This window comes from Phyllopteryx taeniolatus, chromosome 9, assembly GCF_024500385.1.
Source record: "Phyllopteryx taeniolatus isolate TA_2022b chromosome 9, UOR_Ptae_1.2, whole genome shotgun sequence".
Taxonomy (NCBI): Eukaryota; Metazoa; Chordata; class Actinopteri; order Syngnathiformes; family Syngnathidae; genus Phyllopteryx; species Phyllopteryx taeniolatus.
Window position 1 is genome coordinate 15,841,933 of NC_084510.1, and position 17,377 is coordinate 15,859,309.

General features: G+C 44.4%; 2 protein-coding genes across 3 annotated transcripts in view; both read left to right on the top strand.

Moving 5' to 3' along the window:
• Window positions 1-2,744: 2,744 nt before the first annotated feature.
• On the top strand, window positions 2,745-11,573 carry LOC133483500 (uncharacterized). The gene is made up of 3 exons (XM_061784842.1): window positions 2,745-3,293; window positions 5,020-8,685; window positions 11,512-11,573. Exons 2-3 carry the CDS (start codon window positions 6,861-6,863, stop codon window positions 11,571-11,573), a joined length of 1,887 nt encoding a protein of 628 aa, XP_061640826.1. The 5' UTR covers window positions 2,745-3,293; window positions 5,020-6,860.
• Window positions 11,574-13,152: 1,579 nt separating this feature from the next.
• The window catches only part of mapkapk2a (MAPK activated protein kinase 2a), a 27,585-nt gene continuing 23,360 nt past the window's right edge, over window positions 13,153-17,377 (top strand). Inside the window, exon 1 of one of the 2 annotated variants that reach the window (XM_061784484.1) lies at window positions 13,153-13,958. In XM_061784484.1, coding sequence (XP_061640468.1) covers window positions 13,716-13,958 — 243 coding nt within the window. In that variant the 5' untranslated portion in view covers window positions 13,153-13,715. The remainder of the gene's footprint in view (window positions 13,959-17,377) is intronic. The other variant, XM_061784485.1, reaches the window with a different exon arrangement.

Here is a 17,377-nt window from a genome sequence, read left to right on the forward strand (position 1 = left end):
TTTTTTTTTAACAAACATTTCAGCTAACATCCATGTGCATATGTGTATGTGGGTTTTAATATGGTATTAGTTTCATTTAGGTATATTATTCCTAGAGAATCACCTGTACCCAACACTTATAGGTAAAATCTAATTTGTTTATTTATCTATCTGGCTATCTATCGTTCGATTTATGCTAATATCGATCTGTCTCTTTATCTATCTGTGTATGTATATATACATGGATGTGAATGGTTGTTTGTCTGGACCAGTTTAGGGTGTACCCCACCTCTTGCCCAGAGTCATCTGGGATAGGCTCCAGCACGCCCGCGACCCTAGTGAGGATAAGCGGTACAGACAATGTATGGATGGATATATTTTTTTTGTTTCTTTTGTTTTCCAAAACACATTGCTATTGTGGAAAACAAAGATTATTTCTGGAGCTTTGTGATCTGATCATTATGTTTTTCTTTCTCTATGCTGTGTGTAATCACTGTTCAGTGAGGTTTTTCATTTTGACTGACTCGGGGTCTGTTCGGAGGCAATAGTTTGGTTTTGCAGGAAGAGTCAGGGGTTTTGTGAATTTAGCTTAAATTTTTGGACTTGTGTTTAAGGTACCGAGAAAATGGGTGTTGGTTTGACGAAATGTGTTTTAGCAACTGAGAAAAACTGTATTATTTTTTTTCTATTGTAGTGTAGCAGTGCACTGCATCATACAGAGAGCTGCCTTGTAGGTAACCACAATTATATGGTGTGGTCGTCATGGGGTGATTCTAAACATCTGATTTTTTTTAATAGCACTGTTGTGTTGCATCTCATTAGGTACACCTAATGCTCTTTTAATGTTTGTGAATGCTTTTTTCTGAGAGCTAACATGATTGAAAATAGCATAAAGGAGCAAGATGAATGCTGTTATTGAATGTCAGGACAGTATGAAAAATTGCTGTTTAATCAACTAAGCATACAGTGTGACCTGAGGAAAAACAGCTGCTGTTATACACATAGTATAAATCCATGCGCTGTCAAAGTGTCAATGTTGGTCATTGGCCTTCATGGAGGCCTGCGGCCTGAGAGCTTGTGTGTCTGTGTCAGCTGTCCAAGGGGCAAAATGCACACTTGAATGTGTCTGTTTAGGCGCGTGTGCAGTCTCCCTAAGACTAGCAGGTCAGTGGTCCAGAGTGAATCGTGGAGAAAAAAGGCCGCATGACAGTGTTGCGTCTGTCTGTGAGGAAAGTCGTCATGAGCCAAAATCACGATAACTGCAGAGACTCCCTTCTGTGCAGGACAACTGGAGCATGGTCAGCAGAATCCAAAGTGTGTTACGTGTGCTCAGATGTGAGAAAACAAGGCTACAAGTGAATGAGAAGTGGAATAGGCGTGGATGAGTGGTGTGTTTACAGTGTTTGCTAACAGCATGAAATGAGGGCATTCTTGTCAGCCATGTAGGACAAAAGACGGCTGGGAACAGAAGTAGGCTAAATAATTGTCTCTTGTTATCAAAAGCCCTCTTGTGTTGTTGAGGGCAATAGGGTATGCCCATGTGACTAAAACGTGACAGTGACTGCTCACACATACGCTAACAAACTGTTGCCCCACTGACCTGAAAACAAATATCGGCGGGGCGTGGAAACAAAGGTTAACTTTTAGAGAGTTGCGTGTCATGTTTTTTTTGTCACTCTGCAATTTCAGTTAGGGACACTTGACATTGGGTGTCATTAGCCCTCATGTCTGTGCACAGATGTGTGTTTCAGCCCCTGTTCATAGATGAATGAGGGATTCTGGTGGCGGTCACATTCTTGTTGCAGCGCGCTCGTTTCATGGCAAGCCTTACATGGTGTCCTTTGTGTGCACACATGCTGAGTTTGTTGCATTGTGCACTATTCCGCTCAAAGGTGAACTGTGCAGGCCTTGTCTGTTTGGCTTGTGCAGGTACTTGTGTGTGAGAGTGAAAATGCTTTTACTCACTCACCATGGCTTTTAAGTGGGATTCACAATCTGTTTTTTGATGAGATGTTAGTATATCCACCTCACAGTTCTGAAGTTGGGGGTTCAAAACTAGACTTTGGCCTTGCTGTGTGGAGTTTGCATGTTCCGTTTTCTACCGGTACTCCCGTTTCCTCCCATATTCCAAAAGCATGGTTCTTAGGTTAACTGAAGACTCTAAATTGTCTGTTAGGTTTCAATGCATGTGTGAAAGGTTGTTTGTCTGGATGTGCCCTGCGATTGTCTCTAACCCAAAATCAGCTAGGATATGCTCCAGGTAACCCACGATCCCAGTGAGGATAAGTGGTACAGAAAATGGATGTATTGATGGATGTGTCAGATGAATAAATCACATCCATTGGCTGCGTATGCCGCAAGAATTTAGTAGGATTTCATACAAAAAGTAATAGTCACAGATGTGCCATTGTTGGGGCGAATGCTGGATTTATTTTTACCACCACTTAATCTCTCACCATATTCCGCATGGAATGGAAAACCAAGACAAAAACAAAAACTCACTTTATAACATATACGTTATAGCGAAAAGTCATGCTTACCATTTATTCTGCTCATGATAGTGTAAAATGCTGCTTTTATCCTGTGTTATCAATACTACTTTCACATTTGTATTCTTTTCGTGATTCACTGATGTAATGGTTCACTTGCAGGCGGCATGGGTTCACTTCCCACTCTGTGATGGTGTGAATGCAAGTGTGAGAGGTTGTTTGTCTCCGTATGTGCTGTGTGATTGACTGGTGATCAGTCCAGGTTGTAGTGTCCCTTTCAGCCAAAGTCGATTGGAATAAGCTCGAGCTACCTGCAAACCTGAACAGGATCAGCACAGTATAGAAAATGGCTGAATAGTTTATTTGCTGAGTTTATTCTTTTTAGCAAATAGGACAGAAAGGTGGCCAGAGACCATTTTCCTCTCTTCATCCTTTCTGGCCAGTTGCTGGCTAGAGTTTTGCATTTTTCCAGTGACTTCGCCACTAGTGGCAATATGAGGCGATACCTGCAGGTCGCAGGAGTTGCTCAGGTAGTGCCGCTCCTCCAGGATGTCAAATGCGCAATAGGGCAAGAATGTTTGCTCATTTTGTCAATCCCAGCACAGTATCAAGAGCTTGGATGAGATATCAGGAGACAGGCTACTATAACACGTGAGGACTGTAGGAGGGCAACAACCCAGCACCAGGAGCCCTTTGTGCTCTTTATGGAGCAACAGGAGGCCAGAGCCCTTCAAATTGACTTTGAGTATAAGCCTGTCCATCAACTCATCAGGAGCATGCCCCGGTGTTACAGAGAATACAGGCACCTGGAGCCTATACCCACTAGTAAGTCACATTATAAATTATTTTGAGGAAATTTTATGCCAATGTTATCAGACTTTGATCCATTTTTTTTCATTTTGATGTTGAAGAAAGATACTTAATCCAATCCCAAATGAGTAAAAGGTCATTATTTGGGGTTTCCATTGATAATAACAATCTTAAAGGTCAGATGACAAAGATGTTATGGGGTCAGTTAAAATTCATATTTGCATTGTTTATATGTTATGTAATACATGCACGTAACTTCCAGCAAGTTTTCAACCATAGTTTAGCTAAAAATGAGATTTTTATGACGCATATTGAGGCCTCCCCGAACATACCCGGAGCTCAAGACACCGGGGTGTGGTTACTCTATCCACCGCAAGGGCTACCGGAAGTGACGTTGCAATTGCCAAACTCAGCGCGCTACACACTATACGCAATGGCGAGCAACGTGTTGGAATATATGGAGAAGGAGGATTTCAACATACAGGAGCACCCAACGGAACTTGGCATCGTCAAAGCGTACATGTTTGAGCCGATCAGACAGTGACGACAAACGAGCGGCCAAGTAGCAGCTGTACAACAGAAAAAGAGAGTGGCCACTGGCTCGATGTGACGGTATGTCAAAAGCATGTCTTTTTATACACTCGTGGCTTGAAATAATGCCACCCCAGGTCAATATTTTAGAGCACAACTATATGTATTATATATTCATATATGTTTCAGTGACACGGCACAAGCTTTTACATAGTATGCAGTATTCCTATATATTGAGTGCCCCTCGCTGGAGTAGCGTTATAACACGCCGCACACAAAGTCTTTGCCGTGTGTCTGTTGGCTTGTTATATAGTCAAAAGTAGAGACGGCAAGACTGAAAAGTACTGTGTGGGTCTTTTTTTCCTACTCCCCAGTGCATAGTAACCATAATAGAGTCGTAGGTATATACAAGCAAACGCTAACTTCTTGTCTCTGCCGATTCGCCGCTGCATCATGCCGGCTGCGAGATTTAGTTCTCTTGCTGGTGGTAGACGTCCCGCTGGCCGTAGGAAAAATTGTTGGCACCACAGCTGGTTTCAGCCTCTGCCTAACTACACCTGTGGACTTAATGCTTTCTCAAAACACGCCGGTTCGAAGTGATCGGCACAGAGTTTGGAATAATTGCTAGGCACCCATAGCTGACCATGTTTCTTCCCCTGTCGACTGACTTTCCCTATCCACTGGTCACGTATTCCTTGGAAAGCCAAAAAAAAAACAACTCTTGCCGCTGCCTGAACCATTTCTACAACCAAATGCCACACAATAAACCATCGTCACATCGTTAAATCATACGACAACAAATATACAAGAACGGGAACAACAGCATGGAACAATAGCACACAACGCCGAATGAACAGGATGTTTGGCTCGTGTGACGTCACAGCGCTGGAAAGAGTCGAAGACCGGAAGGCGCGGGATGCAAAAAGCAGAAGGCGCATTCTGCATCATATTTATCGATTTAACTGCTGTATATCTGCTATATAATCACTTCAAAATGGTAGATGTGGGTTGTAAAGGGTTTCTAGAGTTATCAAGATTTTATTTTAAATGTTTGTCCTCTGACCTTTAACTACCGTAACTTCTCGTGTATAATGCGCACCCATGTATAATACGCACCCCCAAAGTTGACCTCAAAATTCAACCTTTTGCACTCACATTCACACCTATGGGCTATTTAGAGTTTTCAATTAACCTACCACGCGTATTTTAGGGATGTGGGAGGAAACCGAAGTACCCGGAGAAAATCCACGCAGGCACGGGGAGAACATGCAAACTCCATACAGGCGAGGTAGAATTTGAACCTGGGTCCCCAGAACTGTGAAGCAGATGTGCTAACCAGTCGTCCAACTAAATCATATTCGGAAAGTAATATGGCCTAACATCAAATAACTACTTTGACACTTTGACAGAATAAAGCATTTTCGATGTGGTTTGGCTTTGGAATTTCCTTGTGTGTGTTTGTGGAGTGTTTTATGGCGGGATTCACAATTTTTGGGGGGGAGTGTGTGTCAGTGCACTTGTGGAACCTCTGTGTGTATGTGGAAACCTTGCAAGCATCGACTTCCTGACAATGGTGAGTGTGGCCACAACACAGACCTCACTGCAGCTCAAGTTGCTGGAAAGTTGTGGTTAACATTTTGTACCATTTCCTACAAAATTCTTGTGAAATCATGTTGCGTTGAAAGTGCTTTAACCTTGAGTAGGTGTGTAAAAATTAGCAATACTGGGCGAGAAAAGAGAATAGAGGTGGAGCTTCGTTAGCCACTGTCTTGAAGAACTGCTGGAAACTACTGAGTTGAACTAAGAGCCAAAAAAGGATGCAAATAAACCAGCACATAAACAGCCACACCGACTGACATTTTATTCTACTTTCGTTGAAGGTCGTGTTGTGTATACAAATACATTTCAGTGGCTGAAGGCTGAAGACGAAGATGGCTTTAAATGAGCTCACATGTAAATATAGATTTTTGGTGTTCCACATAGCAATTAGAGAGCGATGGCGGGACAAAGAGGGAACGCGAAATCATAGCTGGGGGATCATGAGGGGATATGTGTGCCTACGTGCATCACAGGGGTGAGGCGGTTCAGAAGGTCCCATGTTGGCCAGGGGGCTCGCAAGTGTTCAGGTGCTAGAATCCTCCAGCAGAGCCAACGCTGACCATGGGTCTATATCAAGAGCTGGGTTGGGTTTCAACCCCATGCGGTGATGGAGGATTATTCTGAGAAATCGCCTTGAATAACTGCTCTAAATTGGCTTCGGCTAATGAAGAGTGGAAGGTATAGAGAGACGATGGACTGGTGGATATGACTCTACTGCCCTACAAACGTTGCAAAAAGAGAGCGGGTCCTGGGGACGACTCTGCAAAGGAGAAAATGAAAATGTCAGCATTCCAAAATCCTGCAGCTGTGTGCACAGGCCACACATTCCTGGTCCTTCAGAGGACAAACAGTTCAGCAGCTAAGCACAGGGGTCATTATGTAAGTTGTCTGATTTCGTTGAATAAATACTGGATTTGCCCTGGGGGAGAAACAAATTGATGAACAAGGTGTCCTGACCTATGAGTCCACCTGAGGCTATCCATGTCTCATCACAGCTCCAAGGCTGGTGTTAATTCAAAGCTGTGGGAACTCAGCCAACCCACTCATATTTCAGACATCTCTCACAATAGTCGTGTGTAGGATTGTTTAAAAGGTGTGTGTGTGTGTATGGAATCCTTGACCAGGGGCAAGGGGACATGAGATGCGTTTCTTACATAACAATGAATAACAACACTAAACTGAGCCATATCATTACTATGGTGGCATGCAACAAACAATACAATCAGCAACACTTCCCATAGACATCCATCCATTTTCTACACCGCTTATCCTCACTAGGGTCGTGGGTATGCTGGAGCCTATCCCAGCTATCTTCGGCCGAGAGGCGGGGTACACCCTGAACTGGTTGCCAGCCAATCGCAGGGCACATATAAACAAACAACCATTCGCACTCACATTCATACCTACAGGGAAGTCAGAGTCTTCAATTAACCTACCGTGCATGTTTTGGGGATGTGGGAGGTAACGGGAGTACCCGGAGAAAACCCACCCAGGCACGTCTTTGGAGACCTTACACGACTCACTTACACAAGGGGAGACCTGCTAACCATCAAGGAGTCTACTCCAGACTTTCTGTCACCAACTTTCGAATATCCGCTCAGTTTTTTCCCAGAGTTACTCACCGGAGCGGCGTCCGCGGTTTTCGGCGCATGGAGACGGAAGCGGCGCCACAGAGGGAAGCGAGCCGGCATTCAGGTGAAACTCCGCAAGAGAGGACACAGATTGGCGTTCCCGTCGATCCACCTCGCGAATGTACGCTCCCTACCCAACAAAATGGACGAGCTTCATCTTCTGTTAAAGACACGTAAAGACTTCGGACGTTCCGCGGCCATGTGCTTCACGGAGACCTGGCTTTGCGACGCTGTACCCGATGCCGGCATTATGCTTCCCGGTTTCCACATTCATCGAGCGGACCGCGACATGGAATCATCGGGGAAAACAAAGGGCGGTGGGATATGCCTCTATATCAACGAAAAATGGTGTACGGACGTCACGGTGATCAGCACACACTGCAGCCCGCATTTGGAGTCGCTATTCTTAAATTGTAAACCATTCTACTCGCCACGTGAGTTCGCATCATTCATTTTCGCTGGCGTCTATATTCCGCCTCAAGCTAACACGAACGCCGCATTGCTAACGCTCGCCGATAAAGTCAACGAAATTGAAAAAAAACACCCCGACTCACCCCTCATTATTCTTGGGGACTTTAACAAAGCTAAACTCAACCACGAACTCCCTAAATACAAGCAGCACATCGACTGTCCTACCAGGGAAAATAATACTTTAGACCACTGCTACACCACGGTAAAAAACGCATACCGTGCTATACCTCGTGCAGCCTTGGGCTCGTCTGATCACTGCTTAATTCACTTAATACCGACGTACAGGCAAGAACTTAAATGTGCGAAGCCTACAGTGAAAACAGTCAAAAAGTGGACAAATGAAGCCAAGATGGAACTTCAAAGCTGCTTAGACTGCACAGACTGGAGTGTCTTTGAAAACTCAGCTGGCAGCCTGGATGAATATACGGACACTGTTACATCCTATATCAGTTTCTGTGAAGAGGTCTGTGTTCCAACAAAATCATTTCGCACATTCAACAACAATAAGCCGTGGTTCACTGCTAAACTTAAGCAGCTTCGCCAAGCTAAGGAGGACGCATATCAGAGTGGGGACAGGGCCCTGTATAATCGAGCTAGAAACCAGCTGACCAAAGAAATTAACATTGCAAAGAGGATCTATACAGCAAAGTTGGAAAAACAGTTTAGCGCAAACGACTCTAAATCAGTCTGGCATGCATTCCAGTCGCTGACTAATTACAAGCGACGATCCCCCCAAGCTGAGAACAATAGCACACTAGCCAACGACTTGAATACCTTCTACTGCAGATTTGAAAAGGACAGTTTCACACCACACACCAATCCGGCCGCACCCGCGACCACAATCACACCTCTGACCTCTGCGTTAACCATCCATGAACAGGATGTGAGACGCATCTTCAAACAACAAAAGATTAACAAAGCGGCAGGCCCGGACCACGTGTCTCCATCCTGCCTCAAAGTCTGCGCGGACCAGCTCGCGCCAGTCTTCACTCAGATCTTCAACAGATCACTGGAAATGTGCGAAGTTCCATCCTGCTTCAAACGCTCCACCATCATCCCAGTCCCCAAGAAACCTGCAATCTCGGGTCTGAATGACTACAGGCCTGTCGCTTTGACATCTGTGGTCATGAAGTCCTTTGAACGTCTTGTGCTGGACCACCTCAAGAGTGTCACAGGTCCCCTGCTGGACCCCCTGCAGTTTGCCTACCAAGCGAACAGATCTGCGGATGATGCAGTCAACATGGGACTGCACTTCATCCTAGAACACCTCGACAGTGCAGGGACCTACGCGAGGATCCTGTTCGTGGACTTCAGCTCAGCGTTCAACACCATCATCCCTGAACTCCTTTCATCCAAGCTTCTCCAGCTCAGCGTCTCACCTGCCATCTGCCAGTGGATTTACAGCTTTCTGACGGGCAGGACACAGCAGGTCAGGCTGGGGGAGGCCACCTCATCCACACGCAGCATCAGCACTGGGGCGCCCCAAGGTTGTGTCCTCTCTCCGCTGCTCTTCTCTCTCTACACGAACGACTGCACCTCAGCGAACCCGACTGTCAAACTCCTGAAGTTTGCAGATGACACCACTGTCATCGGCCTCATCAAGGACGGTGACGAGTCTGCATATCGACAGGAAGCGGAGCGGCTGGAGCTGTGGTGCGGCCGACACAACCTGGAGCTGAACACGCTCAAGACTGTAGAGATGATCGTGGACTTCAGGAGGCATCCTTCGCCACAGCTGCCCCTCACGCTGTCCAGCTGCCTTGTGTCAACCGTCGAGACCTTCAAGTTCCTGGGAATTACAATCTCCCAGGACCTGAAGTGGGCGACCAACATCAACTCCGTCCTCAAAAAGGCCCAGCAGAGGATGTACTTCCTGCGGCTTCTGAGAAAGCATGGCCTGCCACCGGAGCTGCTGAGACAGTTCTACACAGCGGTCATCGAATCACTCCTGTGTTCTTCCATCACAGTCTGGTTTGGTGCTGCTACAAAAAAGGACAAACTCCGACTGCAACGGACAATCAAAACTGCTGAAAGGATTGTCGGTACCCCCCTACCCACCCTTGAGGACTTGCACGCTGCCAGAACTAAGACAAGGGCGTGCAAAATCCTCTCGGACCCTCCCCACCCTGGTCACCAGCTCTTCCAGCTCCTTCCCTCAGGTAGGCGCTACCGATCAATGCAAACTAGAACTAGTAGACATTCCAACAGCTTCTTCCCTCTTGCAATCAACTTCTTGAACAGCTAACTTACAATTCCATTACAACAAGCTGGCAATTTTTTGACTTGAGTTCGTTGTCACATTTCTGTATTATGTATTACTCGTGCACTCACTGTAGTTGTCTCGCCGTGCTGCACTATTTGCATATAGTCGCCACTCATGCCAGAGTAGTATCTGCTCCATTTGCACACTGATTGAGGAGTATCTGTAACATTTGCACAACCATTGTCCCAGATTATCGCACTACTCGTCACTTTAAACCGCATACACTCCTTGAAGTCTCAGTGCCCTTTGCACAATGGTCATTGCACCGGACTATTGCGATATTAGCCATTCGAACTGAGGACTCTGCATCTTTTTGCACAATTGTTGTTTGTTGTTGTTTTTTGTTAATGTCTTTATGTCTCCAAAGTGTTCTGTAAATTGACTGTCTGTTGTACTAGAGCGGCTCCAACTACCGGAGACAAATTCCTTGTGTGTTTTGGACATACTTGGCAAATAAAGATGATTCTGATTCTGATTCTTCTGATTCTAAAAGTAAAAAGTAGTCATCCATTTACTTGCGTAAGAGTAAGAAAGTACTCAATGAAAAAACTACTCAAGTAAAGAGTAACTTGTGAGTAACTTCTGATTATTATTAGTTTTTTAATCAGAGCATGAACATCAAATCAAATTAAAATAATAATAATCATATATGGGAGTCGGCACACAACTGCCACCATTTAAATTTTTAACTGCCCAAAAATCAACAACACATGCATTGGGCCCTACAGAAACATTATTTGCTTTATTCACTTAAATGAAAAAGTGAAGAAGCTGTTTGCTGAACAAACATAGTGATTGTGTGTGCGTGTGCATGTTTGTGTGCGACACCATAGGATAGGGCTAATGTTGCCATTTCCACTCCCAAAACAACAATAGAAACATCTGCAACTTAGCGCAAGGTGTTTTCTCATGTTAGAAGTGGGCTCAAATATCCGAGTTTGGGCAGTCACAATTGAAGAACTGCATGACACAGTTGTTGTTTTTTGGAGTCTGGGACAGTAAACGCACTCGTACGGCTGTTTCCCCCTACAAAGAAATTAGTCATTTTGATTGGCTCGCGCAGCCTAAATCAGCGGTCATGTGACTGTCTATGCGGAAGTGGAAGATGGAGTCTAAAAATAGACACGCAGACACTTGAACGCATAAAGTAGCGAACGGCATGTCGATCATTGTAACGGAGTAAAAGTATCGATCCTTCTTCACATAAATACTCAAGTAAAAGTAAAAAGTGCGGTCCATTTAAAGTACTCTGACAAGAACGGTTTATCGAAAATGTTACTTGAGTAAATGTAGCGCGTTACTACCCACCTCTGGGTACTTTGATGCTTCAGCATTGACACGTACTGTCCGAAATGTATACTTTAAAAGAGCGTTTATTAATGTGGTTAGGGCAGCCTATAGTTTATAGTGGTGCAGAATTACAGTACACCGCACCACTGAAACTGTGACAGGAGCAAGAAGTGTGTAGTATGCTGCAATGCACTTCTACGCCATAAAAGTGAAAATAATGAGTACTGCATATTCTTTAATCTATATTAATAATAAACCCTGACAGTTTAAACAGAAACATTGAAGAGGATGATTTTTTTAAAATGTATGCCATTATGTTGCTTTGCTTTGGAGTTTGAAAATGTGCTGCAGAATCTTTCAAAAGTCTATACGTACGCATCCGTTTACTAGTACGAGTTGAACGTCATCCAAGCGTCACGCCTTGAGTTGGAATCCAATGTTATGACAGGTCTGACATCTAGCGGTTACCAGGACAACTGCAGTTGTGCCGGACGCTGGGTCAATCAGTAACTTGAATGAGATCGTGTATTGAACTCAACTTAACCCTTTTGTATTGTCACACTACTTGCCACATTTTAAACACAGTCTTTGCTTTGATGAATGTTGAGAGTTTTATTTATTTATTTTGGGGGGCACAAAGCAACATTTTAATAGTGGACATTTTCCATTTTTGTGTTACTAGGGTCCAGGAGGCTCCTAGCGCACGACACATGCCTACTACAGTAGTTGGGCTTATAAGTGTTCCTAGTACTAATTACTAGTATACCACTTAGTACTAGTATGAGTAGTTTACTATCTTTCCGTTTTCTACACAGCTTATCCTCACTAGGTTGGCGGGGGAGCAAGAACCTTTCCCAGCTGACTGAATCACAGCCATTGCACATACAAGCAACCATTCACACTCACTTTCATACCTAAAGGCAATTTAGTCTTCATTGAGTATAGTGTGCATGTTCTCAGAATGTGGACTACCTGAAAAAAACCTACGCAAGTGCGGGGAAAATATGCAAACTCCACACATGAAGCTTAGATTTGAACCCTCGACCGCAGATGTGCTAACCACTCATTTACCGTGCCTCTAGTAGTTTAATTGTAAGGTTTGACTGCATTCTAGTAGGTCAACAGTGGAACTAGTAAAAACAAACAAACAAACGTTACTAGTAAGACAGTCGCTTTACTAGTGCAACTTAGTTGTACTACAAGTGGGGGCAATTATTTTACAAGTCAGAACAAAGAACGTACTAGTACATGGACCTTAACCTAGATATCAAGGATATCAAATAAATGCTCAAACGGCTTTCCCTTTGTCAAAGTTGACACCTTAAATAATAAAGAGTATGAATAAACAAGACTGTCAATTCCATGACATAGGGGCAAGTACACTGCCAATCACTTTTACAACTTTGCGACCTTGAGGTGCCCGTGGGGCTGGCTGGTTATAGAGATTACCAGCTCTATTTTTATCTTTCCAGCTTTTACTATCAGAACAGTACAAGTGGCTTTCGACTGAAACTCTGCCATGGGTTCACTTTCCTTGGAGCCGCCATGTTATGGTAAAAAACACCACCACTTTAGTAAAAGCGTTATTACATCCAATTTACAAACAGCCAAGTGTGCCTACTGAAACGAAGAAAAATGAAAACACTTTCCACTGAAATACTGTCAAACTATAGGGGAAATGTACCAAGATGGCGCCTACCAGTGTGGTCGCTTCGGTTATGTGCTCTCTTAATATTAGTCATTTGAACTGCTCTAAGTGCTACAGGACTCTGCATCTTTTTGCACAATTCTAAAAATAAATAATAATAAAAAAACAATTGTACCGGCATTACCAGATTACTAGCAACCTTTTATTGCTCAGTGACTGTTTTTCTCAATGTCTTTGTCTCAAAAGTGTTCTCTGTCAATTGACAGTCTGTTGTCGTCCTAGAGCGGCTCCAATTACCGGAGACAAATTTCTTCCAAAATGTTTTTTTGGACATACTTGGCAAATAAAGATGATTCTGATTCTGAAATGGCGCCTGCCTTCCATCATTTCTGAGCGCCATTTAACGTGTCTACTTCTCCTTTAAGCGCCGAAAACGAGACTATGACGTCACAGTAAAACCTGCTCTGGCTGGGTGTCTGACTGCCTGAGTTGGCCCTCAGAAAAGTCAACTGTTTGCCTTGCTACTTATTGCTAACCTAACTTTCCTAACCATTCGGTTCGCCTTTCTTGGAGTCTTCTTGTTTGACGACAGCAACCTTCGCGACGCGGCTCTGTGAACCCTTTTTGGGGATGTTTTAGGCTGGGAGAAAAGTTCATTGAGTGTTCTTGGAGGAACCGGTGTGTGGCGGCCAGTACCAAAGATGGATAAGCTAACCGATAGCTGACTTGTTAGCCGAAAAGTCAAAGGTCAAGAATAGGAGCGAGTGGGCATGCTAACGGCGAGCTAGTTTAGCATTTTATCGGCTAACCGAGTGACTTTGTTAGCCCTTAACGGGCGACGTAAACTGGCCGCTGTTTGCTTCCTCGGGCCTGGTTGCGACACCGCGAATAGTTTGTCAAAAGGAAGCTAATCCAGGAAGAAGCCCTTGCCTTGAAAACGGGCTGTTAGAACAGGCCAGAGGAGTATTGTCGAGAGGTTGTTGCTTTCGCCTCAGACGAACAGAATGCTATCCAACGCACAGAACCAGCCGCTCTTTCCCAACCCGACCGGGCAACAGAATCCCGCCGGGCAGCAGCAGAACCCCGCAGGCCAGTTTCCCCCCTTCCTAAGCAGACCCACCTTACAAATAAAGAAGAACGCCATTACAGACGATTATAAGGTGACCAGTCAGGTGCTGGGGCTTGGTATCAATGGCAAGGTGCTCGAAATCTTCCAGAAGAAGACCGGGGACAAATATGCACTAAAGGTAAGCTTTACTTCAATGAAACAACGGATGTGTGTATTCAAGCTAAGCGGAGGCTGTTGTCTTACATAGAAAAACAAAATTCACTGGCAGTTGTCTGGTTTTCCTCCTGCTTGAGCTGTCATAACTTCCCAAAAGAAAAACAAAATGTTTACAACAACCACAGTTCAACACAAATTACACTTTGGAAAGAAATGCACTACGCACCAAGTTCTTTGCCATTCAAAATTCGTAAAGTATGTCACAAGGATTCTCAAGTTAAAAAGTGTTATTTTTAATATCTTTTTTTGCCTTTTTATTGTAATTTAAAAAATATAATTTACTTGATGATTACTGTGGCAAGACAAATATTTTTTCACCAATATAAGCAAGTTATAGGTGACTTAAATTGCTCCATTCTGTTTAGTCCCTGTCTTGGACAAAACGTGATGTTTGTCTTTTACAATTTCTCTATTGGCTTAGGCAGGTTTCTACATCAACCTGCCACTGCTATAATTAACGATACATGATAAAACAAATGTCAAGTGTTCTGATGGTGAAATATTTTTCAAGCGGGGTAGTTCCCTATAATCTGTCATCCCGTTTATGCGACTCTCTGTTTTAGGGAACCTGTGCTGTGGTTGGTCAGTGATTGATAAATTCTATCACTGTCAAGCCTTAAGGTATTGTCTATAGACTATTTCTTCCCCGTGGTGGTCCTAAATAGTGTTGTTTCGTTCGCGAACGTTTCGTTCAGAACAAATCTTTGTAGGGAACGAACTGAATCAGTTTATGAAATGACTTGTTCTTTTAGCTTGGCCGCCGCGAGTCGGCTGGGAGTGCAAACAGAACTGCTGAAGCATTCTGTCACTCACTTCTGAATCTTCGGCGAATGACCAATGAGCAGGCAGCGTGCAGGCAGGGGCGGGACTTCATTAAACATACTGCTATGTATGTTTGCTATTCACTAACGATGTCACTCACTTCAGCGAATGACCAATGAGCAGCCAGCGTCAGGCAGCGCCGCGCAGGCAGGGGAGGGACTTAAGTGAACTGAGTGATTCGTTCAGTGAACTGGTGTACTGAAGAACTGAAGAGTGATTCGTTTGGTGAACTTATCGTTCGTGAGCCGATAGACACGAGTGATTCGTTCGTTGAACTTCTTCGTTTGTGATTCGTTAAGGAGCGATGTACTAGTACGATGATTCGTTTGCGCAAGGAACGACATACTACGCACTGAACGTACTCATGAGTGATTTTAACCGGAAGTCCTAATGTCCTCGGGGGAATGGCTTTCACTAGCAAACGTTTCTTCAAGCTAAAGGCTTCTTTATACTCGTGCGGACGGCAACCGCGCTGACGTCACTGCGGCTGTCCCACGCGTAGTTTGCCTTTATACTCGAGCGCAACCCACGCGTGCTGTTTTGAAAGTGTGCTGCAGTTCTCCTCCAAGTCGGGGATGTCGCTACGGCTGGTATCGGATAGGACACCACAGGGTGGAGTTTCCTCTGCGTTTTTTTTCCCGGTAGCCATTTTTACTTTCCTTTCAGTAACAACGAACAAAGCAACAAGAATGGCGACCGCGACAGAACAAATGGACCTAGATAACCAGATGATACGTTTAATTATGCTGCAAAATCGATCAAGAAGGCGGCGACGTAGATGGTATGTAGAACCAATGGGCACGCTGGTAAGTCATCACAGCATGTGACTAAAACGGACAGATCACGAGAGATGATCTCCGCGGCGTTCGACGCCAACAACTATTTTTGTCGGGTGCATGGCAAGCTACGCAGAGGTGTTGTGCGGGGCAATTTGTCGGTCACGTGATGCAATGCGGGCGTTGTCGGGTGGCGGGGGCTGGTGTCTGCGATGGACAGCATCCATCTTGGTGGAATGCAGAAAAATCATGCTGGGCGGCGAGAGCCTTGCTGGACGTCAGGGGACGCGGAAGGATGTTCGTTAGCTGAGCTTGCTGCACGCATGAGATAGGTAGGAGATAATTTAGCTTTTAAAAAAAAAAAAAATTATTATTATTATTTTTTTTTAAATCTTCCCCCCTTTCCTAGTTTATGTGACAACAACAACGCATAGTCCTTCGGTAAATGTGTTGAGTGAACGTGAACCTCAGGGATGGATCTTTAACTGAATGACACTTGAATGATTTTGTGAAAAAGAACTGAACGATTCGGTGAATGAGTATTTTGGATGAATCTTTTTAAGTAACTGATTCGAATGATTCAGTACACTCAAAAGAACTGACGTGCCCATCACTACGACTAAAATTTAATGCGCAAAGTCATCACCAGGTGAATCGTTGCATGAAAACATGTTTTGTTTACTGTGTAACTTTAATAACTGGGTGACTGCTCTCCACATACGTGTTCCAATTGACATGTTGCCCCTCAGCTCTGAGGCATGTTGAGGCTGGTTGTTGAATGCACACTTATGTATGTAAGTGTCACTCACGGTACAGTCAATATCGCAACATTTTATATATGAATTATGTCAAAATTCCTTCGTATGGCAAACTGTATGGTATTTTGGCATAGCCCTATCACTTAGTCACGCCACTATGACTGTCCAGCAAGAGCTACACTTCTGCATTCTACTTTTTTGTTTTGCCGGCATTATGTTATTTAAAAATCAGTTGTTGAAATTTATTAATCAATTCAGACCAGGGCTGCACAATATATCATTTGGGCAGCGTGGAGGAGAGATAAGAGTACGCCCTGCAACCGGGGGGTCGCCGGCTCGTATCCCCGCTTGAGCGCATGTCGTCATTGTGTCTCTGGGCAAGACACCTAACCCACATTGCCTGCAAATTAATGTGGCTGGATTTTTGGTGGTGGTCTGAGGGGCTGTAGGCTCAGAATGGTAGCCACGCTTCCGTCAGACTGCCCTAGGGCAGCTGTGGCAACACAAGTAACTTACCACCACCAGGGTGTGAATGAATACATCTTAAAGTGCCTAGAAAAGCGCTATATAAGTGGAATGCATTATCATCATTATTATTATTATCATCATCGCACTGTACGTGTGCACAATAGTTACATCGAAGGGTCCTGTCCTGCGGAATGTTGGTGTATTGCGATGAAGTCAGTCCCCTGTAATATTAATAAGTGACCAGCAGAGGGACGTAGTTGGAAAATGATAATTAGATGAGCGCCAATGTTATTGCAAATTATAACCCATCAAACACAAACAGACCCCAGAGTGTTGTATACTAATTATATTGGATGGTAACTATTAATGACGACTCAGGAAATAATTACACGTCTGCATTTACAGTATCATTTTTCAGAATGTGACATCCATCCATGCATGTTCTGGAACGCTTTTCCTCACTAGGGTCGCGGGCGTGCTGGAACCTATCCCAGCTATCTTCGGGCGAGAGGTGGGGTACACCGTGAACCTGTTTCCAGCCAATCGCAGGGCACATA